Below are 27,069 nucleotides of genomic sequence, written 5' to 3' on the forward strand. Positions count from 1 at the left end.
CTTTCTACAAACCCTAGTTGGCTTTTGGGCAGCTGTAGCCTGTGGGTCCACTTCATTAACAGTATTTTTGCTTTGTTCTTCATCTTCCTCCTTTTGCATCCTTGGCTGGTACTAGGCTGTGTGAAACTGAAATTTGCACCTCCCTCATTCACAGCGTGGTACCCCTGCATTCCGTAGTGGTTGTGGTTCTAGCACAATGTTCCCCCCCCCCCTTTCTCTTTCCCCCTTTCTATCCAGCACTCACCTTGTCTTTTTACCTCTAGTATTGGTGGGGATGGTGGGTGGATTGTGCTCTTCAAAAGCCATTCTATGTCCCATCTCCCTTTCCTTTGTTGTTTTGGTTTTAGCTCTTGCCTTTTCAGCAGTAGATCAAGGTATGTTAGATTCAGGTACCCAGCAGGTATTTTCCTGTCCTCAGAGAGTTTACAATTCAAGGCGCCTAATGGCAATAATGTGTTTGTTAATGGGCAGTAACGTGCATTAGTTACCAGTTTTAAAGCTTAACAGTGGATTTGTGATAAAATCCAATACAATTTTATTATCATAACACAAGGTGAATAATAATGAGCTAAAAAGCATTCAAATGGGTTCATTATTATGTAAAATGAATAACAACTTCTGTTAAACCTTGCAAGCTGTATTGTTGTAAAGTTAATATCACCTTAAAAACTGATGTTAACTTTCCTCCGGCATTATCGGCTCTATAGCTCATGAACTGATGCTCCTGAGGAGCAAGATAAAGGGACCAGAGTGGTGAAAAAAACCCAAGCTTGTCGCACCATCCCTCAATTCCTTGAAAATCAACTGTTCCTCCTTTTGGCTCTCAACCCACCCTTGCTACCTTTGTGAAAATTAAGTGCATCCCTCTCTCCCTAGTGAACCCTCAACTCCTGATTCCTTTGGAAAAATCAAATGTACCCTCTCTGGTACCTTCTATATCCCCAATCTCTTTGTTTAAAAAGAAGAATCTGGGTCTCCCTGCCCCCCTCCAGCACATACCTCTGAAACCTCGGCAACACTACTCATAGCGTTTTTTTAGTTCTTGCACCCACTCAATGGACTTCACTTCTTTTGAACATTATGGGGTTCTTTTACTAAGGTTCGCTGAAAAATGGTAGTGGTAGTGTAGGCGCGGGTTTTTGAGTGCACACAGAATCATTTTTCAGCGCACCTCTAAAAAGACCTTTTTAAAAGTTTTGCCGAAAATGGACGTGTGGCAAAATGAAAATTGCCATGTGTCCATTTTGGGTCTGAGACCTTACCACCAGCCATTGACCTAGTGGTAAAGTCTCATGCGGTATCTGGGCGGTAATGACCTATGCGCGCCAAATGCCACTTGACGCACTTCTAATACACGCGTCAGAAAAGAAAAATTATTTTTCAGTGCCCGTGTTGTCCGCAGCAAAAATGAAATTACCGCAAGAGCCATGCGGTGGCTGAGCGGTAACTCCATTTTGGCGCGCGTTGGGCACGCGTAGATACACGGATGAGTAAAAGGGCCCCTATATTGGAGCCTTCTCTTCATAAATTTAAGACTCATCTTAGGGAAGTTCTCTTTGAGACAATTCTTGGACAATGAGCACATTAGTTCTCTTCCTGTTTGCAGAGAGCTAATGATTGATGTAATTTGTTATGTTCCCCTCCTTTTGTTTTTATTTTCTTTTAATGTTAGTTTATTTTTTATTGTGGTTTTATTTGCCCCAATTTTATTTCCTATTTAGATTAGAGTTTAATTAATGTATTGATTGTTTTATTCCTTTTTCCCTTTTGTGTCTGTCATTTTTGTGCTTGTTATAATGCTTCACTTTATTTGACTTTGGTACTTGAGTTGTAATATTCTCTCCCTTATTGCCTTTGTAACTGCTATGATTTTCTATAGATTATGTGGTATATCAAATAAATTGAATATTTCTGATCACTCTTGCCTCAGGGGCTGCTGCTTGACCACAGTCTCCTAGTGGTAGTATCATGGTAATACTAACAGAAGTCAGGCTGCCAAATAAGGGCATTTTTTTGCCCATTTGTAACCTTTAACATTTTTCACATGGAAAAAAAACTTAGTCGAACCTCCTTTTCCAGCATTTCCAAAGCATAACTTGCCAGAAATGTTTTAGCTCATTGACAAGATCAATAGAATTCCCAATTTTCCTTGTTTTTTTCCCCCCATTCCTTTCATGAAAGCTCATCAGACATGGCCTCTTTTAGTATTATGAATATAAGGAAATCAGGAGCTGATACACTGGATCTGGTCCGAACATCCTTGCCATAGTCACACTAATATAGGTTGAGTAGGAACGACCATCTACAGCTGAGGTTGTGGGCTCGGGAGAGGAGAATTGTAAAATTTGGAGATGGACATAAGACTTGCACAGTCCTTATTGCAAATGAGTAGCAGTGGAAACAGGAAAGTTTCAGACCAGAAGTGAAAGGAATTGAGCACTTCAATATTTTGAAGCATTTAGATAGTACTGCTGCTTTAAGTGAGCATGGCTGTGCATCTTTACCTAATCAGGAGAAATAGCTGATGCTAATTAAGCAGTATAGATGGAGTCAAGGCCCTGGTCTGTCATTTGACCATAATAAGTGAGTGTATTAATAGAAAGTGGAACTTTCAGGCTTGTTAAGTATGAGTTCCCATGGGCAAACCTCCCTTAATCCCAGGCTCAGCTTGTATATTTATATGTTCTTAGAATAGAGAAAAGGAGAATACAATTTCAGCAAACCAAAATTACAATTTGAAGAACCACGAAGTAGTTTAAAAGTTTATTCTTTTATAAGGTATATGAATGAATGCTCACAGAGACAAGCTATTAGGACTACAAAGACCTCCTCGTTAGGTTGATTACTTGCCCCTGTAAGCCTTAAAGAAGGGAAGGAATTTTGGATTTAGCTCATGCCTTTTTCTTTTAGTTTTTGCTCAAGGTGAGTTACATTCATGTACAGTAGATATTTTCCTGACCTCAGAGAGCTTACAATCATAGTTTGCCCTTAAGGTAATGGAGTGTTAAGTGACTTTCCCAAGGTCACAAGGAGTTGTAGTGGGGTTTGAACCATGGCTTTCTTGGTTCTTGGCCTGCTGCTCTAACCATTAAGCCACTCCTCCACTCCATCTCTAACAAATGATACCGAACCCATGGAGGAGACTAAGAAAGGAGATGCTTCTTCATCCCTCTCTGCTTCCACTTCCATGACAATAGTCAATGGCCCATGTCTAGTGATGAAGCTGATTTCTGTAGCTGTTAATATAATTTCCCTCTTTTTGTACTTCTTTCAAGCTCAGACAAAGCGGGATTCATGAAAGACTGTGAGAGTTCTTTCTCCAGCTGGAAGTTCTCTGGAGGATTTCGAACCTGGGTCAAAATGTCGCTGGTGAAAACTACAGAAAAAGATGGTCGTGAGTCTGTTGAATTCAGACAAGAGGTAATCAGAGGCAGAAAAGCTTCATGGATAAAGTACTGCAGCTAGGTGATATCGGTCTGATCAAATACTTTAAAAGTATGCAGATGGGACGTATTTATAAGTCTAACAAACCATTTCCCACTGATCTCTTCATCCGGTCAGTATAACATGAGCTGATGACTTTGCTTGCGTATAAGAAATGCCAGACTGGGTCAGACTAGTGGTCCAGTGAACCCAGCATCCTGCTTCCAACAGTGGCCAGTCTGGGTCCCTTTGAAATACCTAGTTGACCTTAATGGGGCATCCATTCCCAGCCATATAGAGTTGCACTCCTCAAGTCTATCTGCCTAACGGTTGTTACTAGGTTTGTGCTGTGAACAACTTGTAGCGCTATAGAACTTTTAGAAACTGTTGTTCTCAGAAACCTTTCCAAACCCTTTTTAAACCCAGCTGTGTTACTGGCTGTGAAATCATCCTCTGGTAACAAATTTCACAGCTTCACTGTGTATTGACTGCAGAACTACATCCTTAAATTTGTCACAAATGTAGGGCTTCTGATTATCAGCTATAACTGGAAAACCTGATAAAACACTCCTGATGTGGAATTTTGGGTGTCCATTTATAACTGAAAAATCTATAAAATGGTCTCTCCAGGGGCACTCAGATGGTGTCATCGGGGGGGGGGGGGGGGGGGGGGTGCACTCAAGTCTCAGTTGTACCAGAATTCTCTTCAAAGTGGAGGCATCTTGCTGCATCGCTTCCTCTGTTCATTCTCCCCCTCATGCTGTGGCTGTTCATACTGCAAGAGAAGGTATTTCTTGTGAAATACAAGAAATGCCTCCTCTCACATTTCAACTTCTGTGGCCTGTCAGCTGCAGGAGGAAGGCTGAGTGGAGAAAGCTGTAATGAGCATCCTGGCGCTTTGGGTGGATATTAAAAGAGGAGGTAGGATAAGAGATCTGATGCTGGGCCTGGGGGCTATCATGACACTGAGAATGATAGAAGGGGACTGATGCCGGGACTGAGAAGAGGGGCTGGCACTGTAAAGCTGTGTTTTTGGTCACTGGATGGAATCCACCTAAAAAGACCCAACAATTTTTTTTTTTTTTTGCAAATGCAAACACACCAAAAAATCCCTAGTTTTCTCATCCTGAAACTGCACCTAATTGCCTCAAACATAAACCCCTAAAATTCCAAACTAAAAAAACTTAGGATCAGAAGCCCTATTTAGATATAAGGAAGGAATTGGTTAAGTTGGTTTCTGTCAGCATTCGTTGTCTAGGTATGGTCCTGGGTCCAGTCCAGCAATCCTCACAGTTTCCATCTATCATTTCTTAAGAGATCTTATTTTAAAAATATCATTTGTTTATATTTTTAAATATTAGGCCCTTTCAAAACACGTTTTTGATTGAAAGCATGAGAAGTCCACTATAAAAACATTTGGATCTAGTGTTGAATTGTTCACACTAAAATCCTGTGTAAATCTCCCCTTGTTTACACTCTTTTTTAAAATGCATATTGGTTAATTGTCCCTCATCGCTTAATAAACATAGTAGATGACGGCAGAAAAAGACCTGCACAGTCCATCCAGTCTGCCCAAGAAGATAAATTCATATGTGCTACTTTTTTATTTGTACTGTCCTCTTCAGTGCACAGACCGTATAAGTCTGGCCAGCCCTATCCCCGCCTCCCAACCACCAGCTCTGGCACAGACCCTATAAGTCTGCCCAGCACTTTCCCCGCCTCCCAACTACCAGTCCTGCCTCCCAGCACCAGCTCTGGCACAGACCGTATAAGTCTGCCCAGCACTATCCCTGCCTCCCACCACCGGCTCTGGCACAGACCGTATAAGTCTGCCCAGCACTATCCCCGCCGCCCAACCACCAGCCCCAGCACAGACCGTATAAGTCTGCCCAGCACTAGCCCCGCCTCCCAACCACCAGCTCTGCCACCCATTCTAGGCTAAGCTCCTGAGGATCCCTTCCTTCTGCACAGGATTCCTTTATGTTTATCCCACGCATGTTTGAATTCCGTTACCGTTTTCATCTCCACCACCTCCCGCGGGAGGGCATTCCAAGCATCCACCACCCTCTCCATGAAAAAATACTTCCTGACATTCTTCTTGAGTCTGCCCCCCTTCAATCTCATTTCATGCCCTCTCATTCTACCGCCTAATGTTTGATCTTTCTCTGTTCACAAGTTTCAAGTGTTCTCTGCTCGCATGCCCTCTCAAAAAAGAAAAAAGAAACCATTCTAACTGTGTCTGTAGATACAGATTGTGAGACGATGAGCAGGTTTCAAATAGTGTTGGTTGGAGCATCAGGCATCTCCAACCAGCTTACTGGCACCAGGAAGTGGAGTAACTTTGCTGCAGAGAGGTTGTAGTGAATAGGCATATAATGAAAAAACTGTTCAGTTAGGTTTGGAAATGGTATTTCCTTTCTTGCAAACAGACATAGGATGCACCAAGACTTGAACAATCTGCTCACCTTCACACATTCTTAAAGAACTATGTATTTTGGTCATTAATATTTATTTATTCATGTTAGATCCCACAATCCAAAAACGAGTTTAGGTTCAATGTGGTTTACATTTAACAGTTGTTGGAGATTACATTGATTCAATTACATTTACAAGGTTGTATGATGCTGTGTTTTACTGTGGTTGGCAAGATAACTATTAGTGCATATGGAATACTGATACAAGAAGACCTTGTACAAAACTGAATTGATTGTTTTTTACGAGATATCATTCAGAAGCACACTTCAATGTCAGTCTTCCCGTGCTGCTGCTTCTCTCCTGTCGTAATGATTTAGTTCAAAAATTAATTAGCTTTATGACAAAGCTATTACTAACTGATGCTTCAGGTATCAAATTATAAACATGCGCCAGAATGACTTGGTTTCTAAAAAAAAAAAGTTAACCCATATGTACTTTGTAGATTGAACTTCAGCACTGGTCTTACCTAAGATTTATGTTAACAGAAAAATGCAAAAAGGACGCAAGGTCCCTCTCCATGTTCACGGACTAGGAGGGAGACTTTGGGGTGATGGTGTCTGAGAATCTCAAGGTTGTGAAACAATGTGACAAAGGCAGAAGGATATTAGGCTGTATAGAGAGAGGCATAACCAGCAGAAAGGGTGATTATTCCTCTAAAGTTCATTGGTGAGGCCTCACTTTGAATACTTTGCTCAGTTTTAGAGGCCATATCTTGCTAAGGATATAAACAGACTTGAAGTAGTTCAGAGGAAAGCGACCAAAATTGTATTGAGACTGTTCCAGAAAATGTATGAAAAGAGACTTGACATATTGCCTAAACCTGAGAAAGACCCAAAACACTGCAGTTCATATCAACTGATTTCCTTTCTCAACTTAACCAAAATGCTAGCCATTAATTTCACATCTAAGAGACTTAATGGGCATATAGCAGATCTCATCGGGGAGGATCAGTATGGGTTCATTCCAGGAAGATCAACAGGTAATAATGTCCAACACGCAATAAACTCTGGAATTCATTGCCGGAAAATGTGGTGAAGGCGGTTAGCTTAGCAGAGTTTAAAAAGGGGTTGGACGGTTTCCTAAAGGACAAGTCCATAAACCGCTACTAAACGGACTTGGAAAAATCCAAAATTCCAGGAATAACATGTATTATAGAATGTTTGTAAGTTTGGGAAGCTTGCCAGGTGCCCTTGGCCTGGATTGGCCGCTGTTGTGGACAAGATGCTGGGCTCGATGGACCCTTGGTCTTTTCCCAGTATGGCATTACTTATGTACTTATGTACAACTGAACTGGATTACTAAACACATTCAGATCATGGTGCTGTTGGCCATTGACACCAAATATCATTCAATTAAGCAGAGAGACACCAATGCATTCCTATGGGCGTCTCTAACATTTAGCTAAAAACGTGAGCGTGCCTTAGTAAAAGGGGGCCTGAGTCTTTAACATCTTTTTAAACTACTGCAACGTTGAACAACACCTAAGGTGCCCTTTGAGCTTATTCTATAACAGTAGCCCAGCTATAGAAAAAGTATGTGCTGATGTCTCTACAGAATTAAGAGTCCTATAATTTGAAGCTTAAAGAGAGACTAAAGACATTTTTATTTCCCATGACCTAAGTAGAATTTTTTGAAGAGAGGGATTAGGAATATTTGTATTCCATTGAACGATTTATACATGTTCTTAGTGTGTGGCAATAGCTTGATTTTATTGTTATGTATTGGTTTTGATGATGGTCTGGTTGTTTGCCTGGTATTGAAAGAGGTGTGATTAATGATTGAGATAGCCACCTATAGTCTTCATTCCATTATTTTCCTTAATAATAATATCCTCTTAAAAAACAATGAAAAGGGAGGAAAAGCCTCAGACACTCGGTCCGGGACCTTTTTGACAAGCAAATGTCTTCATAGACCACTTGAGCACCCTCACAGGCATAAAAATCTATGTCCAGTGTACAGTGGCGGCCAAAAAAGCAAACAGGATGCTAGGAATTATTAGAAAAGGTCACAAGTACCTGAACGTTTGCCATTATCTGATATGTACTGCCGAGACAGTTCTAATGAATTTAAAAGCATAACCCCCCTCAGCCATCTCTTTTCCAAGCTGAAGAGCCCTAACCTCTTTAGCCTTTCCTCATACAAGAGGAGTTCCATCCCCTTTATCATTTTGGTTGCTCTTCTTTGAACCTTTTCTAATTCCGCTATATCTTTTTTGAGATACGGCGACCAGAATTGAACCCAGTACTCAAGGTAAGGTTGCACCATGGAACAAAACAGCCTCATTCATTTATAATTTTCTTTACTATCTTCACAAAACAGGTTCATTTGAAATGTTTTTTAGCTAACAAAAATATAATAAAAGTTAGAACAGATAAAATAATGGAATAAAGACTATAGGTGGCTATCTCAATCATTAATCACACCTCTTTCAATACCAGGCAAACAACCAGACCATCATTAAAACCAATATCCTATATAATAATTCTCACCTCCAACGTTCTATTCTTGCTGCCTGTGCCCGTGGCTTTCTTCCGAGTTGGTCTGCTAGGCTCCGTAGATCAGGCTGACTTCACACACAGCACTGACCAACCGCATGACAGTAGCACGAGGCCCCGGCCCTGCCGCCCTCGCCGCCACGCCCCTCCCCAAGGTCGCTGCCGCCGCTCCCCCCTCCACCCCCGAGGTCGCCACCGCTCCCCCTTCCCCCCCCCCCCCCCCCCAAGGTCGGTGCCCAGGCCCAGCCACTTTCCCTCCAGGCCCGCCCTCCCAACACAGACCTGCCAAGGTCTCCTGCGAAACACACGGCGCCAGCTCCCATTTCCGGCCACTGCTGCTTCTCCTGTTGAGCAGCAGTTGCCGCTACAAAAACAAAACGAGCTATTTAAAGCACAAAAAATGCTTTTAAAAAGCAAGCGCGGCACCGCAGGCAGCCATCAGGCATTGGCTGTTTGCTCTGCAGCCGCTCCTCTCGCCTTTCACGTCACTGCCCCTGGAGCAGACCTTGGAGGAGCGCAGCGACGTGAGAGGCGAGAGGAGCGGCTGCAGAGCCGACAGCCAATGCCTGATGGCTGCCTGCGGTGCCGTGCTTGCTTTTTAAAAGCATTTTTGGTGCTTTAAATAGCTCATTTTGTTTTTGTAGCGGCAGCTGCTGCTCAACAGGAGAAGCAGCAGTGGCCGGAAATGGGAGCTGGCGCCGTGTGTTTCATAGGAGACTTGGCAGGTCTGTGTTGGGTGGGCGGGCCTGGATGGAAAGAAGGGGATAGAGAGAGAGACACGGGATGGAAGAATCGAGAGAGGGAGTAGACGGATGGAAGGATGGGGAGAGAAAGAGGGAAAACAGATAGAAGGATGGCGAGAGAAAGACACGATGGAAGGATGGGGAGAGAAAGGGGGAGATGGATGCAGAGAGAAAGGGGAGAGACTGGAAGGATGTGGACAGAGAAGGGACACTGAACAGAAAAGGGTAGAGAGATAGAGAGACACTGGATAGAAGGAGGGGGAGAGAGACATTAGATGGAAGGATCAGGAGAGAGGGTAGATGGGTGGAAGGATGGGGAGAGAAAAAAGGGAAGACGCTGGATGGAAGGGTACGGGAAAAAAAGGAGACACTGGATGGAAGGATGCAGAAAGAAAGAGGGGAGACATTGGGAGGGGGTCCTGAGACCAGAGAGAAGGGGGATGGAGGGGGTCCTGAGACCAGAGGGGGAGGGGGGAGGTATCTCTGTCACACACACACTCTCTCTCTCTCTCTCTCTCACACAGTCAGTGTCTTTCTCTCTCGCTCTCACTCACTCACTGTCTCTCATACACTCTATGTCTCACACTGTATCACATTCACTCTCTATGTGTCACACAGTCACTCTCAAACACTCTCTTGATCTCATACACTCTCGGTCTCACAGAGAGTCTGTCTGTCGCACACATACTCACACTCTATCTGTCTCACACACACTCTCTCTCTCACAGACACACTCGCACCCACACTCTCTCTCTCACACAGTCACTCTCACAAACACTCTCTCAAACATACACACTCCAAGGAAAACCTTGTTAGCGCCCGTTTCATTTGTGTCAGAAACGGGCCTTTTTTACTAGTATAACAGTAAAATCAAGCTATTGCCACACACTAAGAATATGTATAAGTCATTCAATGGAATACAAATATTCCTAATCCCTCTCTTCAAAAAATTCTACTTAGGTCATGGGGAATAAAAATGTCTTTAGTTTCTCTTTAAGCATCAAATTATAGGACTCTCTTAATTCTGTAGAGACATCATTGTTTTTTAAGAGGATATTATTATTAAGGTTGAGAATATGTCCTAACTGTTTATTGCTGTCAATGCTGAGAATATATTTTGAATACCTTTTGTTGTTAATTTTCAATTGAGTGGATGATTTTGTGTTGAGATATTGTTTTGCAGTCCACAATATCTTTTGTGTTTGTGAATAAACACAGAAGATCCCAATTTAGCAAAAGGATAGAATCAAAGTGTAGAACATTTCTGTTCAAAGCAAAACATAATTGACTTTAATGCCTTAAAAAAGGGGCGTTTCCAAGATGGCGATGTGACCGGAGGTGTTTTAAGTTAGCTCCGAGAGTTTGTGTTGTTTTCCCTCACATTATCTGCAAAGAAACAAATATGCCTCATACGAAAAGGAAGGGGACGGTGAGGTCAGTTCCCCCTCCGACCTCGACCTCCTCCCCGCAACAACAACCAACCTTGGAGCACTTTTTCTCCGGAGTCTCTCAGAGTCGCAGGGTAGAGGAGCTCGATGTGGCGATTCCCAGGGAAGGGGATTCGCTGCTGGGCGAAGAAACATCGCTTTCCCCCCCTGCACCGACAGTTCCTCCGTGTCCAGCGTTAACTGCGCCGATAGAGGAGAAACATCCCCCTTCCGGAAGTGGAGTAGGGATGCGATTCAGTGGGGAACTACCGACGCAGACAAAAATGCTGGGCGAAGAGGCCCGAATGAAGGCCTCAGAAAATCAATCGGAGTTAAATCTAGAACGAATTTGGCAGATGTTAACTAAGATGGACCAAACCCTTCAAAGATCTTCCAGTGAAGTAAGTCTTTTAAATCAAAAGTTTGAGGATTTAAAAACTACTGTGGAATCTGTTAAATCTGATTTAATAACGTGCGTGACACCGCTTCAAAAAGAAATGGAAAAGTTCAAAGAGTTTCAATCAACAGTAGTTAAAGAAAGAATTCTTATACAGAGAAAAATTGAACAAATTGAAAATTTTAATAGGAGGTTGAACTTAAGACTTTTGAACTTTCCAAAATTATTAGGATATACCCCAATGGATTTATTTCGTAGATATTTAATGGAGAATTTGAAAATGTCAAAAGAGACTATACCACCAATAAGTAAAATCTTTTATATTCCGAAGAGAAATATTGAAGGAATGAGAGGTGGAGCTCAATACCCTATGGAACAGGATAAAAGTGAAGGTTTAAAAGATATTTCCGCAATATTGGAGCAGTCCCTAGAAGATGTGACAGAAAGGGCCACTCTTCTTGTGGTCTTTGTGTTTGAACAGGATTTGAACTCCATATTACGTTTATATTTTCGAAATGCAAAAACTCCTTTTGGTGGAGCAAAGATAATGATGTTCCCAGACGTAACTAAACAAACGCAACAACGGAGGAAAGAATTTTTGAATTTAAAATCAAAGACTTTAGAGCTGGGAGGATCCTTTTTGTTAGTATACCCCTGTAAATGTATAGTGAAAATAGGGACGGTCAAACATGTTTTCTTTGTACCGGAGCAGCTCAAGTTTTTTCTGGATGCTAAACAACAGAACTGACGCTAGATAGAATAAACAGAGACATGCACTCGTCAAGTTTAGACATAGTTCTTTTTCTTTTCTTCTGAATCTTCCCTAAATTGAGTACGCCCCACACCTGTTGTGGTCTAAGGAAGCTAACTTTAAATGTATTAAACCTATGTATATGTATATAACAACAATGTTTTGTATATGGAGCTGTGTTTCTGTAGCAAGATTATTCTTGTGGATCTAGTTTATTTTGTTTAAATGATAAACCAATAAACAAATTTAAATATAATGCCTTAAAAAAAACAAACAGCACAGAAGGAGCAACTTGGACAGAATGGCAATTACAAATCGAACCACCTTACAGGGCATACTAAATGGACCATGCTGGCCTTTATCTGCCCTCATTTGCTATGTTACTGTGTTCAGCAGGGTTAGTACTAGATGTTCCCTGGGTTTTGTGGATCTAGTCTGTCTGTAGGGTGCAGCCAACAGACCTTGTTTTTTGTTAATATTTTAAACTATCTTTCTTAAAGCACTTTTCCATAACATTCCAACTTTTACTTTTCCCAAAGACACCTCAACCGTATTGGTAGGGCAGTGGAACTTGCCCTAACAGAATGAGGGGCCCTTTTACTAAGCCGCGTAAGCGTCTACGCGTGCCCAACGCGCCCCAGAATGGAGTTACCATCCTGCTACCGCGTGGCTCTTGCGGTAATTTCATTTTTGGCGTGTGTCTGAAAAATCATTTTTATTTTCTGGCATTTGACACATGTAGGACATTACCACCCGGTTACCGCGTGAGACTTTACCACTAAGTCAACGGCTGGCGGTAAGGCATGAGACCCAAAATGGATGTGCGTCAATTTAGAATTTGCCGCACATCCATTTTTGGCAAAAATTTTAAAAAGGGCATTTTTTGCAGGTGCGCTGAAAAATGGATCCGTGCGCCTACACTACTGCAGGCCGTTTTTCAGTTCACCTTAGTAAAAGGACCCCTAAGTTCAGTGTCAGATATATAGGGGCCCTTTTACTAATACAAGGTAAGCACTAACGCATACTTACCACAGCAAAAAAGGGCTTACTGTGGGGTGCGCTCAGGCATCCTGCGATAATTTTTGCATGTTTGCACACTACCCACCCACTAAAAAATAAATTTTGTATTTTTTGCCCTGGGGGCGAGCCAGGAAGTGGAGTGAGGTGTGTTCTGTGCTAATTGGTAAGCATAGCTACATTCCCGCACACCAACCAATTACCACATAGTTAGCGTGTGAGCCCTTACTGTCTACAAAATAGGGGGTCCTTTTACTAAGGTGCTGTGAAAAATGGCCTGCGGTAGTGTAGGCACGTGTTTTGGGTGCGCACAGATCCATTTTTCAACACACATGCAAAAAGTGCCTTTTAAAACTTTTTTGCCGAAAATGGACGTGTGGCAAAATAAAAATTGGCGCGTGTCCATTTTGGCTCTGAGACCTTATCGCCAGCCATTGACTTAGTGGTAAGGTCTTGCGCCTTAACCAGGCGGTAATGACCTACTCGCGCCAAATGCCACTTGGTGCGTGTAGCGGACGTGCGCTAGAAAATAAAAATTATCAGATGCGCATATCGGACACGTGCCAAAAATGTAATTACCGCAATAGCCACGCAGTAGCTGGGCGGTAACTCCAAATTGGCGCATTGGACGTGCATAGATGCTTACACGGCTTAGTAAAAGGGCCCCTAGGTGTTGTTAAGTGTTCACGCACTAATGGAAAACTTACCTACATGGTAAAAATGGCCTTAGCGTGCAGGAATTACATGCGTAGCACGCGTTAAGGCCACTTTTTACCGCAGCTTAATAAAAGGGCTCTGTAGTTAGGAAACAGACTCCATTAGAATTTGCTAATATATTTCAAATTGAAGAGTAATGCTTACAGAACAGGCGTAAAAACTATATCAAGTTAGTGGTCTTAAACTTCAGCAGGTCCTGAAGAGGTGCTGAGTGATGACCTCCTGAGGGGAAGAAAACTTAGGAGAAATGACCTAATTAAACTCTTTTGAAGTCTCCACACTTTTGAGAGTTAGATCTCACACAAAAAAAGGATAGCTGCGGAAAAGGAACTTGCTAACCAGACACTAGCCAGGAGCTTGAATAACCTCTTCCTGGACGTTACTAGTATTAATAGGGATCAGACAGGGTTTATCAAGGGTAGCAATGCTTTTGATGTCTGGTAAGTATTAATAGCTTTCAGACTTGTAGGCATCATATAAATAGAGTGAAACAGGCTGGGAATTTTGATGAAGATCTGACCCTATTCTTAACATTAGATGCTGAAAAACATTTGATTGCATTGAGTGTGGCAGTATCTGTTCGAATTGCTGGAGAAATTGAATTTTGGTCCACTGTTTATTGGCATGATTAAGGCCTTATATAGGAATCTGTGAGCAAGATTAAAACTGAATGGAAGGCTATGTTGGGAATTTAGTCTAGGAAGGGGGATGAGACAGGGGTGCCCCTTGTCCCCTGTCATCTTTGCTGTTGCATTGGAACCTTTTGCACAGGTGATTTGGAGGAGCAAGGACGTTGTGGGCTTAGAGACGGGCATGTCATAAGATAGCATTATATGCAGATGAGGCCTTATCGTTTCTTAGATTAATTCCACTACGAAACTTTCACACTCAAGTGTCGGGGTACAAGCTAAATGAGAATAAGTCCCATCTTCAGCCACATTTTCCCTTTGTTTGACAGCAGGATAAAATTAGGGACCCTTTTTCCAAGCTGCAGCAAAAGGGGGCCGGTGCTGGCATCAACGCATTTTACACGCGTGCCGAGGCCCCCTTTTACTGCAGCTGATAAAAGGGAAGATCTCACTTTCCTGCAGGAAATGGCCAAGCGGCAAGTAAAGCACTTGCCGCATGGCCATTTCAGGGGGGGCGGGGGTGGCGGTAAGGGCTCCTGCGCTAACCCATCAGTAACAGGGCATCATGTGGCACTGCCTGATTACCGCCAGGTACAGTCCGGCACTACAAAAGATAAATTTATGTAGCACCAGAAATGACGGTGCAGTAGGGGTGGGAAGTAGCGCCGGGCTGCTGCGGTAGCCTAGTGATACTTCCATTATAGCGAGCGGAAAGCCACCGCTTAGTAAAAGGAGCCCTAAGTACCTGGGAACACTGTTACCAAGATGACTCTGGAACAAACTAAAACTGGATTTGGGGAGGTCGCAGTATATTTCCTCTTCATTTTTAGCTAAGTGAATGTGGTCAAGATGAATGTCTCACTAAGAGTTTTTTTCTTATGTATGCCTTGTGAAGTCCCAAATTATTTCTCTGAGGAACTTTATAGAACAGTATTGCACTACATTTTGAATAATAAGAGGGCCATCATCAAAAGGGATGTCCAAGCTTTCCTGAAGACGTCCTCACAGGACGTCCCGATTCAGGGGCGGGGAAACCCGTATTATCGAAACAAGATAGACGCCAATCTTCTATTTCGATAATATGGTCGGGGACGCCCAAATCTTGAAATTTAGGTCGTCCTTAGAGATGGTCGTCTCTAGACTTGGTCGTTTCTGATTTTCGGCTGAGCCCCCCAAAACTGTACACCACTACCATAGCCCTTACGGGTGAAGGGGGGCACCTAGATGTGGGTACAGTGGGTTTTTGGTGGGTTTTGGAGGGCTCACATTTACCACCACAAGTGTAACAGGTAGGGGGGATGGGCCTGGGTCCGCTTGCCTGAAGTGCACTGCACCCACTAAAACTGCTCCAGGGACCTGCATACTGCTGTGATGGACCCGAGTATGACATCTGACGCTGGCATAGAGGCTGGCACAAAATATTTTGGAAGTTGTTTTTTGAGGGTGGGAGGGGGTTAGTGACCACTGGGGGAGTAAGGGGAGGTCATCCCCGATTCCCTCCAGTGGTCGTCTAGTCAGTTTGGGCACCTTTTTGTGGCTTGGTCGTAAGAAAAACAGGACCAGGTAAAGTCATCCAGAAAGATGGGCGTCCTTCTCTTTCGAAAATAACCTATAGGTGACCCAAGAGACCCTATAGCAGTTTAAGGACGCAGAAGGATGGCTGTTAGTACCATATTTTTAAGAGATATTACTGAGCAGCTCAACTTCAGACAGCCTTTGACTGGGAACAGGATAACCGTGACCAGCACTAGAAGCAAATAGAGGGTAGGATGTCCAGGCTGAGAAAGGGATCTTTTTGTTTTGTCGAAGAGGGGAGATTAAGGTATCTATGTTTATGGACCCATTGGTGGGCACGGTCTTAAGGGTGTGGAGGAAGGCAGCAAGGGAGTATGGTTTCACGTAACTTGCGTGAGGGTGGGATACAGGGAGTGGAGGCCTGAAGGGAGGCAATCTGTAGACTGCCGCTGCTGCGCTTCTTTCACACACAGCGAGGTCGAGCTGAGGCGCTATGATTTGAATTCAGGGGGGCCCGGCCTAGTGGTGGACGGAGGGGGGCAGGTGGAGGGGGGACGGCGGCAGGGGCGGCCTTGCCCCGGGCCCGGCCCAGTCTCTTGGCGGCCCTGGGTTGAATATCCGTCTAAGCCTCTGGATAGGGTGGATGGTTTAGTCCTGAGTGGGAGTAGGCTTTAAAGTGAGATTGGATGACTCACATGGGGGGTGGGGGAAGCAAGGGATGGGGAGGGGAAACTGGGAGTGTCTTCATTGGTTGCTTGACATTTTAGGCAGTCATGGGAAGGAGGTTGGGTGGAAGGGATTGGAACATGGAAGCAGTAATATGGTACATCTGTTGTAATAGGCAGATACTTTCTCCTTTTGAAATGGTCCAATATGTGGGTTATTTCATGAGCTATATAGAAAAGTTGAATAAAAACAAAAATTTTAAAAGCCATGTGTCATCCGATCTTATCTTTCTCCCCTGGTTCCTTGGTGATCTGCTGTTCCTTATGAAGGAGGTTTTGCCGAACATGATTGTAATAACATATTGACCTTCAGCAGTTTATATTTTAATCTCAGGTAGGATATGGGATCTCAGATTAGCTCTCAGTTTGGTTTCAATAATTTAAAAAGCCAAAACTTTCTTGTGCTCTTTTTATTTTATTCTTGTAGAGCAGTGATTCCCAAATTTCCTTTGTTTTGAGGCACATCATCACCTAATAGAGAGAATATCAAATACTTCCTTATGAGGGAGAGAGTTATGGATGTTGAACTTTCCTGCTAGCAAGGGTGGTGGTCGTTAATACAGTAGCAGAGTTCCAAAATATTTATTGCATGAATTGTTTATTAGTGTGCTTTAAGCCACAATCAGTATAAAGGCGGGCTATAAGTTTAATAAAATAAATAAAAGGAAAACCACTTCTGTATTAGGCCAAGAAAACCACAAAAAGGGGTGAGGGGTTCCGCATTCTGTGGTCACCAGGAGTCAAGTCTAACTTGAGGGCATATCTGGATCAGTGTAAAGATAGATAGAAGTGGAAAGGATGAGGGAGTGGAACTATCTAGTGATTCACTAGGGTGTGCAGTCACTCATAGTAACATAGTAAATGACAGCAGATAAAAACCTGAATGGTCCATCCAGTCTGCCCAACAAGATAAACTCATTTTACATGGCATGCGATACTTTATATGTATTCCTGAGTTTGATTTGTCCTTGCCTTTTCAGGCCACAGACCGCAGAAGTCTGCCCAGCACTGTTCTTGTACTAAAAGTTCTGAAGCTAGCATCGAAGCCCCTTAAAATTTACACTCCAGTCCATACCTATCCAGTTACGATCAGGGCGTAGACCATTGAAGTCTGCCCAGCACTGTTTTTTTTTTCTGCATTTATATCCCACATTTTCCCAGCTCTTTGCAGGCTCAGTGTGGCTTACAGATACTGTAGTGGCGATCGCCGTTTCCGGAATAAGAAATACAGAAGAATGTTACAATCAGAGTATATAGAGTACACAGTAAATTAGAATAAAATCGGTAATCAATACATTTCAGGTGCTGAAATCAAGGGTAGTGAAAAGCGTTCAATAATGACAATGTGATAAAGTAACCAAAATAAGAATAATTCAGTGTTAACTAATTCTGGTACAGTTCTGATGTCCTGTTTTTTTTAAGAAAGGTCCTTTTGGTAAGTCTCTCTGAACAGGTTAGTCTTTAATAGTTTCCAGAAGACTGCCAAATCCTGTGTTGTTTTTAAGTCCTCTGTAATTGGGATAATGGAGATTCAAGAAAGTACGTGACAAACGTTTTGTATTCCTTACTGGTAAATTGATGAGGTCAAACATATATGTTGGGGCCTCACCATGAATAATTTTGTGGACCAGGGTACAGATTTTGAATGTAATTCGATCTTTTAATGGTAGCCAGTGTAACTTTTCTCTTAGGGGTTTGGCACTTTCATATTTCGCCTTTCTAAATATGAGTCTGGCTGCAGTGTTTTGGGCTGTCTGAAGTCTCTTAATGATTTGTGATTTACATCCGGCATAAATGGAATTGCAATAGTCCAAATGGCTTAACACCATTGACTGCACCAGGTTGCGAAAAACCTCCCTTGGGAAGAAAGGTATCCGAGACAGGAAGAACGTGGTTTGGAGTGTTAATATTAGCATAATTGACCTTGTTATATTGCGATGAAAGGATAAGGCATTGAGTCTTATCAGCATTAAGCTTTAGTTGGAATGCATCAGCCCATGAATTCATTATTTGCTTCCCAATTACTGGCGTTGCCACCCAATCTTCCGTAGATCCACTCCTTCTAAACAGGATTCCTTTATGTTTATCCCATGCACGTTTGAATTCTATTACCATTTTCATCTCCACCACCTCCCGCAGGAGGGCATTCCACGTATCTACCACCCTTTCCGTGAAAAAATACTTCCTGGCATTACTCCTGAGTCTGCCCCTTCAACCTCAATTCATGTTCTACCACCTTCCCATCTCCGGAAAAGGTTTGTTTCAAATATATGAACGTCTGTATCATGTCACCCCTGTTTCTCCTTTCTTCTAAAGTACACATGTTCACTCAGCAGGGAGGTACAGCTGGACAGGTCTCCTGAGTTAATTATGTGTTCCCATTTTTTCCTCATCTCTTTGTTTTTGCATTAGTGCTTCACAGCGATTAAGATATTTAGGAGTCCTTTTACTAAGCTGTGGTAAGCACTAACGCGGAGCTTGCTCAGACGTCCCGCGGTAGTTTTGGGATCGGTGTGCGCTACCCAGTTTTGTATAATATTGTAATCTGCTAGGAACTGTGGACTGAGTGGAATAGAAATATTTAAAATTAAAAAATAGATTTTATTTTTTAGAGCTGGGAGCAAGTCTGGAGTGGAGAGTAGGCATGTTCTGCACTTATCGGTTATCATAAGTACATAAGTACATAAGTAGTGCCATACTGGGAAAGACCAAAGGTCCATCTAGCCCAGCATCCTGTCACCGACAGTGACCAATCCAGGTCAAGGGCACCTGGCACGCTCCCCAAACGTAAAAACATTCCAGACAAGTTATACCTAAAAATGCGGAATTTTTCCAAGTCCATTTAATAGCGGTCTATGGACTTGTCCTTTAGGAATCTATCTAACCCCTTTTTAAACTCCGTCAAGCTAACCGCCCGTACCACGTTCTCCGGCAACGAATTCCAGAGTCTAATTACACGTTGGGTGAAGAAACATTTTCTCCGATTCGTTTTAAATTTACCACACTGTAGCTTCAACTCATGCCCTCTAGTCCTAGTATTTTTGGATAGCGTGAACAGTCGCTTCACATCCACCCGATCCATTCCACTCATTATTTTATACACTTCTATCATATCTCCCCTCAGCCGTCTCTTCTCCAAGCTGAAAAGCCCTAGCCTTCTCAGCCTCTCTCGCAGCTACATCACCACACGCTAACTGATTGGTGTATGATTAGCGTGTGAGCCCTTACCACCTAGAAAATAGGTGGCAGTAAGGGCTCATGCACTAATGGCCATGCACCAATAGGGAAATTAGCGCATGGCCATTAATAGGAAAAATGGAAAATGGGGCCATTTTACCGCCACGCTAAAAGTGACCTCATCACATGGGGAATAGCATGGTTTGGTAAAACGGCCCCTTAGCTTTTTAAATGATTGAATAATAATAAAACTAAATAACCTCTCTTTTTTTTAATAATTGTAGACTAGTGTGGTGAACTACATTGACCGAAGACCTCATCCAGAAAAGAGTGACCAGCTATTTTTTGTGGTCTTTGAATGGAAAGATCCGTTTATTCAGGAAGTTCAAGATGTGGGTATATCTATCCTTTTATTTCAGTCTTATATGCTTATAATGCTTTTTAAAATAAATGCTGTCATCTTGGTTAATAGTTCTAGCATGTTACATGCAAAGAATTAGAAAGTCTTTCTTTCCTTCAGAATTCCACTGGGAGAAGTGGCACGTGTGATTCCAGTGCTGCCTTAGAAACGTGTCTGTTCTGCTGCACACTTCATTACTGATGTGTGACAAGGACACTTTATGAGTCAGTATGTATTCCCAATGTTTAGTAATAGGCTTCTTCTGGTGCACCCTTCACTGCTGAAACACATTTACAAGAAATGTAAACATCACGGAGGATTGTAACACAAGATTCGATAGGAGGGGATACGTTTTTATTATATTCGTGTGTGTGTGTATATTTCCCACCTTTAGTGGAAAATGTAAATAAATAAAGATGTATTTTGAATGGTGGTTATATTAAATGCTCATAAATAAATAAAATCTTTGTGCCCCCTTCTGATATAATATGTCCTGGAGCTCAGCAACCACTTACCAGCCTAAGGACTTAACTTGTAGGGACTTGTTTTAATTAAGAAGGGTCAGCAAGATAGTAGCAGCCCTTTCTATCATGGACCTAAGTGTACCACCTCCGTGGTGTATCCAGGCCTCGGTGACCTCCATGGATGGGGAGATCTAAAGCCCAGATCCCTTGTGCCTAAGTTACATTTATATTTGGGGCAGACCTTGCATCTGACAAGCCTCTAGCTAGGAATGTTAACAGAGCTCCCAGGCCTGTTTGTGATTTTGATTCAGAATAATGCAGGTATCTCACCTGTTGGCAGCACTGAGTTCGATGTGACACACACAAGAGATAATGAAGTGAAAGGGGCCACTTTTGTAGGATACAGGTGGATGTTGATAGTATGGCATTTTGTTTTGTTTTTTACTATTTATTCCACATTTGATGTACTGCCTTTCTGTAGATACAGTCAAAGTGGTTTTACATATACTATTTTTTGCAGGTACTTTTCTGTCCCTAATGAGCTCACAGTCTAAGGTTATTTGTACCTGGGGCAGTGTAGGATTAAGTGACTTACCTGAGGTCACAAAAAGCTGCAGTGGGAACTGAACACAGTTCCTCAACCTATTGCACTAAATATTAGGCTACTCCTCTGTTATAAATAGTCCCCAGATAACCTGAGAACCTATACAAAAATAGGACTCATAAAATCAGATTGATGAATCAAAGCTTAATTAAGCAATTTATTGTTCAAAAATCATTCTCGCTAGCATGAGGTGTGTGCAGCTCTGAACTGGGAGCTTAACACACACAGATTTCTATAAGATTCCACAGGTTTTATAGTTTTAACAGAGCCGGTAGTGGGAGGCGGGGCTGGTGGTTGGGAGGCGGGGATAGTGCTGGGCAGACTTATACGGTCTGTGCCAGAGCCGATGGTGGGAGGTGGGGATAGTGCTGGGCAGACTTATACGGTCTGTGCCCTGAAAAAGACAGGTACAAATCAAGGTAAGGTATACACAAAAAAGTGGCACATTTCTTGGGCAGACTGGATGGACCGTGCAGGTCTTTTTCTGCCGTCATCTACTATGTTACTATGTTATAGTTGCATTTAAGTGTCTGCCCCTAAGTTTTTCTCATTGACCGATCGTCCCCTGCCTGTCTGCTAGGGTTTATTTATTTATTTATTGCATTTGTTATCCCACATTTTCCCACCTTTTTGCGGGCTCAGTGTGGCTTACAATACATTATGAATGATGGAAATACAGTTTGTTACAATTCGGTTATGGGTTCTGTGTAACAGCAGCTGGGATTTTTCACTCTCTCCCTCTCTGTAGTTTTTTGTTCATAGCTCTCACAGATGTGGCCTTGGGCTGGTCTAACTCCCCCCCCCCCCTTTCCTGTCTCTCCTTCATGGTATAATGCTACAGTTTACTTGCTCCCCCTTCTCCTGTTCCTGCTTCTTACAGATTCCTTTATGCAATAATTCAAACAGCTAAGATATAGTAAAATGCTTTCTTTTAAAGACAACTTAACTAGGGCCTATTATATGAAAATGCCATATATTTCTTACAACTCCTCCCTTTCCTTTTTTTTTTTTAACTCTATGGCATTTTCACCTATAATCCCCCACAAGTCTCTTCCAATCTGGTTAGCATATTTTCACACTCTTCATTAACCCTCAGTTCTTTTAAGAGCATTACATTCTCTGAATAGGATGATGGGCCTAATGGCATTTTCTTTGAAATTGCTGTCTTAATCAACCTCTGTGTCAACCCTCTAACACATGGGGTTATACAACCTCCTAATCCCACTAAAACTCCTATCAATACTATCAGAGATGTGAACAGAGATGCTGAAATGTTCTTCCATTTTCCAAACCATGTATCTAACCATCCTGTTAAGGAACTATCTATACTTGAGTTGTCTGCCAACTCATCTGTTAGGGTTGTAAGTCCTAAAAGGGCTTTAGTGATTGTCCCATCAGGAGCTGTTTTATTGGGTATGAAAGTACAACATCCCCCCCCCCCTTTTTTTAGCTAATATCCTATGACTCTACTGGTTGTAATATCTGTAGTTTATCCCATCCACATTCTTGTTGACAGCTGACCACCAAAAGAAGGCAGATTCAAATCCTGCAGCTATCTGATTCCTAGCCTTGAACTCATCTGGTACACCCCTAGGAACCTATATACTGTCTATATAAATTCTATCATCAAAAGAAGTACTTATGGTACTTCTCTTTTGTCTGTTATGTAACTTGGGCCCTTCTTCAAATGCCAGGGTGAATTGTATTGCCAATTGTACCAATGCACATGTGCCTCTCCATTCTGCCAAGTAGGCCTGAGAATTCCCCCCAGAATACCACCACACATCTGCTTTGGCTATTTTCAGGTTTGAATAGTTTCCACTAGTCTGCTTCCCAGTCACATTAACCATATGTGTGCATTTGCAAAAGACTCCTACCTGCCTGGTTGCCCCTTCCTCCCCATCTTGAGAGACAGGCTGAATGGTTCCTATGGCCTAGTGAGGAGACTTAGGCCTAGTGCCGGAAATAACAGTGCTAGGGATTTACAGGAGTCATTTCCCCATGCTCCTTCCTCCTCAAACAGAGCCAACATACACTTCATAGTATTGGGATTTGAATTCCACCCCAAAGGAAAAGGGGTGATTCCAGCCATATATACAGGTATCTGCCTGAGGCACATGCATAGCAATCACTTTACTGGTCACTGTAAATTTGACCAATTTAACCCTGGCATTTATATCTACGGCGAAGCCCCGGGATACATGACAGACCTCATAGACCTAACAACCAGAAACACAACAGGATCAACACGAACATACCTAAATATCCACTACCCAAGCTGCAAAGGACTCAAATACAAATCAACCTATGCATCCAGCTTTTCCTACATAAGCACACAACTATGGAACACATTACCAAAAGCCGTGAAAACAACTTATGATCACCTGAAGTTCCGGAAATGACTAAAAACTATCCTGTTCAAAAAGGCATACCCTACCGACCCAACTTAAATGCCTGTACCCTGCAACACAACGAAACCAAAGCTCATAATGGACATATAACTCCTCTTCCTCTCTATGATTCCCTAATGTGTCTGAACACACGAACCTTATTCTACCACAACATTACTGTATTTGTTCATACCGGAATTGGCAAACGCCTTTACGGTACTATGTAACCACATTGAGCCTGCAAATAGGTGGGAAAATGTGGGATACAAATGTAATAAATAAATACATTTTCAATAATTGTTCTAAAACAAATATTTTAAATAGAAACAAATGTGATTATATCACTGGGGTCGGATTAGTGAAGGTCGGATAATTGAGACTGTACTGTGTAGCGTTCAGTGCTCCATTTTTTTCAACACCCAAATTTGGGCACTATTTATAGAACTGAGTCCTAGGAGTACATAGGGGCATTCTTGGGGTCAGAGAAAAGTGGAGCTTGGGCAGGAATAAACTCATGCACCTGTGTTACAAAATGCACACATATGTACCAATTCTTACTGGCACATACATGAACAAAGTTACTTTGCGGCATGTGCAACATTTTGTAGGAGCGTCCCAGTTATCTCTTGTATACAGGCATACAGATGCATATAAGATAGATGCAACATATATGTGTATGTGCCTTTCCTGCCTAGGAGTCTTGTTATACATAGTAACATGGTAACATAGTAGATGACGGCAGAAAAAGACCTGCACGGTCCATCCAGTCTGCCCAACAAGATAACTCATATGTGCTACTTTTTCTGTATGCCTTACCTTGATTTGTATCTGTCTTTTTCAGGGCACAGACTGTAAAGTCTGCCCAGCACTAGTCCCACCTTCCAACCACCAGCCCCGCCTCTGCCATCCAATCTCCACTAAGCTCCTGAGGATCCCTTCCTTCCGAACAGGATTCCTTTATGCTTATCCCACGCATGTTTGAATTCCGTTACCGTTTTCATCTCCACCACCTCCCGCGGGAGGGCATTCCAAGCATCCACCACTCTCTCCGTGAAAAAATACTTCCTGACATTTTTCTTGAGTCTGCCCCACTTCAATCTCATTTAATGTCCTCTAGTTCTACCGCCTTCCCATCTCCGGAAAAGGTTCGTTTGCGGATTAATACCTTTCAAATATTTGAACGTCTGTATCCTATCACCCCTGTTTCTCCTTTCCTCCAGGGTATACATGTTCAGGTCAACTTAGTGATCATCAAAGCACTTGAGTTCAGTTGTTTCTAGAAAGCTCCTAAAGTCTGCAGTTCCCTTACAAAGCATATTTCATCACCCACTGAATAATGAAAAATCTGTGTTCAGTAATGTGAAGGCTACTGTGCATAAGGGACAAGATGTTTCATCTGAATGAAAATCGTAAAGATTTTACACAGGACTGGCCCTGCCTCTAGGTGTCAGCCTAGGATGGCAGCATTTGGAATGGGGGGGGGGGGGGGGGAAGGGGCATGGTAGGGAAGCAGCATCTCATCTACCCCCTTTGCTTCCTCCTGCCACTACCGCTGCTCTCCTCTTCCCAGGCTAAAGTTGCAAGTGAATTCACTGCTGGCCTGAGGCCTTTAAGCTCAGGTTATGCTTAGTCAGGCCTAGGAAGAGGTAGGGCAGTGGCACAGGCCCAGCAGGGGGAAGAGATGAGGAGAGAGAGGGTGTGGAATGCTGGACTATGAGGTAGGGCCTGGGGGGGGGGGGGGGGCATGGCTGAAGGTTTACCCAGGGCATCAGATATCCTTGGGTCAGCGCTAATTTTACAGTTCTTTGAGATAAATATGCATTGTGAGGTCATCTGATGACGTCTGAAAAAAAAATAATGACTAGCTTTTGAATATTTATTTTCCTCAGATCATCACTGCCAACCCCTGGAACATGATTGCACTTCTATGCGGTGTTTTCCTGGTGTTATTTAAGGCTGCAGATTTTGCTAAATTGAGTGTCAAGTGGATGATCAAAATTCGAAAAAGACATCTGAAAAAGAAAGCCCGACAGATAAACCATATAAGCTGAGGGACACTGAATATCTTTGATACACTGGAAAAAAAACATCTTGTTCTGCAAACTAACAGAAAAGTTGAAGAGGATAAAACAGAAGCGTGCCACATTCTGCCCTTATCGGAGGCATATTTTGGCCGGGCTGGTCATGTGCAAAGTGGACTTAGTGCAGCTGCCAGGGAACTAGACAAAAAATGGTTCTAGAATGTCTTAAATTCTGGGGTTAAAGGAGGAGGGCGGGGCAGGACTCTTTTCCCTTCCTTTGGGGCCTCGCCCTTCTCTTCAGAGCTCTGGCTTCCCACCTTTCTCCATTATCATTTCCTTCCCCTAGTTTGCTTCTGAGATTTATCAGTTCACTTTCTGCTCTGGAAGCCAGTAAAGGGAAGGGTGGAGCAGCCATGACAACCAGAAGTACACGTTGCTGCCTATGACCATTGAAAAGAGATGAAGAGCAAATGTCCAGATATTTCCATTCCACTAACTGCAGCAGTCGCTCCTCTTTTCACCAGATTTAAAATGGGAGGTTTGTCTGTAGTGCCTGTAGTTATGCTTTGCATACTTTAGTACTGAGCACCATTTAAAATTACAGGTGATAAGAGGGTGGACACTATCTCCCCTAACCTTTATATATATGCTGCAAAATGTACTTGGGCATTTATGCAGGGGAGACTGCACAGGGCCTTGTGCTTCCAGGGGTCCCACGTGGCCCCAACATGATGATATGTCAGCATCAGGGGCGTAGCCAGACTTCGGCGGGAGGGGGGTCCAGAACCCGAGGTGACAGGGCCGCCGAGAGGGGGGGAGGGACAGGGGGGACAAAAGTCCCCGGGCCTCCGGAGGAGGCCCAGCGCCACCGCAGTCAGGCCCACCCGCCGTCGCTCCCGAACTAACTAACCTTAAACGCCTCCTTCCTTTCCTTTCACCACCTTCGCAGCAAGCAGCAACAGGGCAGGCCATTCCTTCCTTCCTTGTCCCGCCCTCGCCTGACGTAACGTCCGCGAGGGCGGAGCACGGAAGGAAGGAGAGGTCTGCCCTGCTGCTGCTTGCCGTGAAGGTGGTGAAAGGAAAGGAAGGAGGTGTTTAAGTTTAGTTCAGGGCCTGGTAGCGGGTGGAGGGGGGGGCCCAGCGGCGACAATGATTACCTCGGGTGGGGTGGCCCGGGGGCGGCCTTGTCCCGGCTCCGGCTCTCGGCGGCCCTGCGAGGTGAGGGGGCACATTTTAGCCCCCCCCCCAGCACCACCGACCCCCCCCCCCCCGCCATTGCCTACTCTGCCCCCCCTCCTGCCGCCAACCCGCCGTCGCCTGCCTTTACTGGTGGGGGGCCCCAACCTCCACCAGCCGAGGTCCTATTCTTCTTGCAAAAGGCTTCCTTCTGTTTCTGACGTCAGACTCACAGAACGAAGCCTTGCAGATCTGCAAGGCTTCGTTCTGTGAGTCTGACGTCAGAAACAGAAGGAAGCCTTTTGCGAGAAGAAGAAGACCTCGTCTGGCAGGGGTTGGGGTCCCCCGCCAGCAAAGGCAGGTGATGGCGGGGGGGGGGGGGGGGGGTCAGGAGGGTCCAGGCCCCACATAGCTACACCACTGGTCGGCATCAAGTATCACTTTTGTCTCACTGAACTCTGCCCCACCATATTCCCTCAGTCAGCTTTAGCTTTACCTCTTGGCTGGGCAGCAAACAACCAGT

General features: G+C 43.5%; 1 protein-coding gene across 1 annotated transcript in view; it reads left to right on the plus strand.

Moving 5' to 3' along the window:
* PACC1 (proton activated chloride channel 1) overlaps positions 1-26,175 on the plus strand; it is an 80,115-nt gene extending 53,940 nt beyond the window's left edge. The window contains 3 exon segments of the mRNA XM_030194646.1: positions 3,276-3,420; positions 19,776-19,883; positions 25,239-26,175. Coding sequence (XP_030050506.1) covers positions 3,276-3,420; positions 19,776-19,883; positions 25,239-25,400 — 415 coding nt within the window. The 3' untranslated portion in view covers positions 25,401-26,175.
* The last annotated feature ends 894 nt before the right edge of the window (positions 26,176-27,069 follow it).

Source organism: Microcaecilia unicolor, chromosome 3, assembly GCF_901765095.1.
Source record: "Microcaecilia unicolor chromosome 3, aMicUni1.1, whole genome shotgun sequence".
NCBI classification, from domain to species: Eukaryota; Metazoa; Chordata; class Amphibia; order Gymnophiona; family Siphonopidae; genus Microcaecilia; species Microcaecilia unicolor.